Source organism: Mandrillus leucophaeus, unplaced genomic scaffold (genome assembly GCF_000951045.1).
Source record: "Mandrillus leucophaeus isolate KB7577 unplaced genomic scaffold, Mleu.le_1.0 Scaffold14, whole genome shotgun sequence".
In the NCBI taxonomy this organism is placed as follows: Eukaryota; Metazoa; Chordata; class Mammalia; order Primates; family Cercopithecidae; genus Mandrillus; species Mandrillus leucophaeus.
Window position 1 is genome coordinate 802,685 of NW_012101365.1, and position 2,750 is coordinate 805,434.

The 2,750-nt window shown below is 36.5% G+C and overlaps 1 protein-coding gene across 1 annotated transcript in view; it reads right to left on the reverse strand.

The window, feature by feature from the left end:
- EPS15 (epidermal growth factor receptor pathway substrate 15) overlaps nucleotides 1-1,683 on the reverse strand; it is a 125,428-nt gene extending 123,745 nt beyond the window's left edge. The window contains exons 1-2 of the mRNA XM_011973738.1: nucleotides 1,121-1,683; nucleotides 29-174 (exon numbers count right to left, since the gene is read on the reverse strand). Coding sequence (XP_011829128.1) covers nucleotides 29-174; nucleotides 1,121-1,207 — 233 coding nt within the window. The 5' untranslated portion in view covers nucleotides 1,208-1,683. The remainder of the gene's footprint in view (nucleotides 1-28; nucleotides 175-1,120) is intronic.
- Between the last annotated feature and the right edge of the window lie 1,067 nt (nucleotides 1,684-2,750).

The window sequence follows — 2,750 nt, forward strand, 5'->3', positions numbered from 1 at the left end:
AAAAAAATCAAATCAAATAAAGTCTTACCATATATGGGCTAGTAAGGTAGAAGGTAAACCTGTTTTCAAGAAGATTTCACGGACCTCCAGTCCAGACACAAATCCGTCCATATCTTTATCAGTTTTCAGGAAGATTTCATCATATTTAGCTTTTTCTGCAGGGGATACAACCCACTACGGGGGGTGGGGGGGGGGAGAAAAACAGTATTTCTGCCAAAATGAAACAAACTTTGAAGTGTCACTCTTTCAATCCATTACAGTATCCATCACAAATTCTGAACAATTCTACCCTACTAACTCAGAGCAACAATGTATCACTTTCATATGACATCTCAATCAAAACCCTGTGGTGAAGACAAAATAACAGAAGAAAATACAGGCCAATTAGGACTTATCTATAGGTGCACATTTCCACTTTCTATTAAGAAATGAGTAAACTCAAACATAGTTAACTCTTGACTTATGCCCACATTAATATAGGTAACTCAAAGTCTGTATAAACAAAATACTCAGATAATTCTCAATCTTTATTTTTTACAGTTTGACCCAGCAGTGTTAACCACAGCCAAACTGGCTGATTTGCCTACCCTGTCATTAATCTTCCTTTACTCAATCTGACAAGAGGCAGGCTGAGGGCAGAAAAAAAAAGCCTTGGACAACCCAGAATTCGATAATTTGATCCCAAAGAATCAAGAGTTAACTGAGATCAAACAAAAATAAAAACAACTATTAATTATGCCAGGGCAAACATGCCATGTTAGCATGGAGCATCTTCCATCTCTAACTTTAATTCCAGGGAGATCAAGATAAAGCCAATAAAACATTCATATGACCCAAGGCCAAATGTAGAAAGAATATGTCTTCTCTGGAGTATCACATTATGTAGGTTCAACCAGATGGTGCTCTAAAATTTTTATCCCTTTAATTGCTCTATCTTTGTCAAGTAGTAAACTATTAAACGCCATGCACTTTGTTAAAAAAAAATCCTTTAACACTGATAAATCTATACCTGTCTTAATGGTGTTTTGGTAGGTAAAATGCCTACAGATGGTAAGGAGTGGTAAGATTCCTTGGTTGATGCTGAAGAGGGGATCAACCGCACAGAGCCTGATATACTGACCGTTTTTCTCTTAGATGGTGGCACCAAGGCTGGAGGCAAGGACATTGGCACAGGTTCTTTCTCCAGTGCACAGTATACCAAAAACATGGCCTTCAAAATAAATGAACCAGGGTCATATATATTAAAAGCACTTAATATTCACCCACTGAATTGATTATTGTTCAATGATAAATCATCTTTAGGCTCTCAAATCCTTTTTTAAGAAATTGGGCTGGGAGGGAAAGAAGAGAAAAATGAGGGAGGGACGAAAGAAAGGAGGGAGAAAAAGAAAAAAAATAAAAAGTAAGAAATATTTAGGAAGATATCCTTAGTAAAAATTTAGAGATGCACCCTTCAACTAAAGTTTTTGCAATGTCAAACAATAATTTGAGAAGACAACATCTGCAAAGAAAGAAGTACTCTCCCTAATATATAAAGAGCTCCTAAAAATTAACAGAAAAAAAAAAGTCCAACAGAAAAATGGAAAAAGAGTTTGAAGAGATATTTTACAGACAAGCAAATCCCTTAAATGGTCCATTCTTTAACATACAAAAATATGCCCAATCTCAGATGAAAACTGTAAGTTAAAACTATATTGAAATACCATTTTCCACCTAACTGGCAAAAACTCCAAGTTTCATAACATACTTTTTTAGTAGCTAAACTGTGGGGAAATTTTCTTACACTGCTGATGGGAGCTGAGGGGTAGCAGACTATGTTACCCCAAAACATTCCACTTTGGCATAAGGATTATTTTGAACTGAAAGCAACTGAGAAGTAGTAGTATCAAAAAAAAAAAAAAAGTTCTCTGCCCTCCCTCTCTATGCCTAAAAGCAGGATATAAATTTACAAAGGTGTCCCTCTTGCCCTCTCTACAAGGAAGGATAACAGTTCCTGCCCAAAATGACTTCAGACCCTTATCAGCCTAGAGGTGTCGCCAGAAGAATTATATAACAAACTTTACGCTGCTGGTGGGAATGTAAAGTAGTTCAGCCATTGTAGAAAACAGTGTGGCAATTTCTCAAAAAACTCAAGGCAGAATCACCAATGACTCAGCAATCCTATTATTGGGTATATACCGAAAGGAATATAAATTGTTTATCATAAAGCCATATGCACACATATGTTCATCACAGCACTATTCACAATAGCAAAGACATGGAGTCAACCTAAATGCCCATCAATGGTAGACTGGATTTAAAAAATGTGGTACATACACACCACGGAATACTACACAGCCATAAAAACAACAAGATCATGTCCTTTGTAGCAAAACAGACACAGCTGGAGGCCATTATCCTAAGCAAACTAACACAGGAACAGAAAAACAAATACATGTTCTTGCCTCTAAGTGGGAGCTAAACATGGAGTAAATGTAGTCACAAAGAAGGGAACGACAGACACTGGGGCCAATGTGAGGGTGGAGGGAGGAAGAGGTTCAAAAAACTACCTATCATTTATTAACTGAATGACAAAATAATCTATACACCAAACCCCTGTGACATGCAATTTACCTATATAACAAACCTGTACATGTACCCCTGAACCTAAGAGTTAAAAAAAATTCATTGTTCTTTGTTAAAGATGCTGTATTAGGCTAAGTTCTTTTCTTTTGCAGTAAAGAGTTTAATTGATGCAAAACTGGTCACAC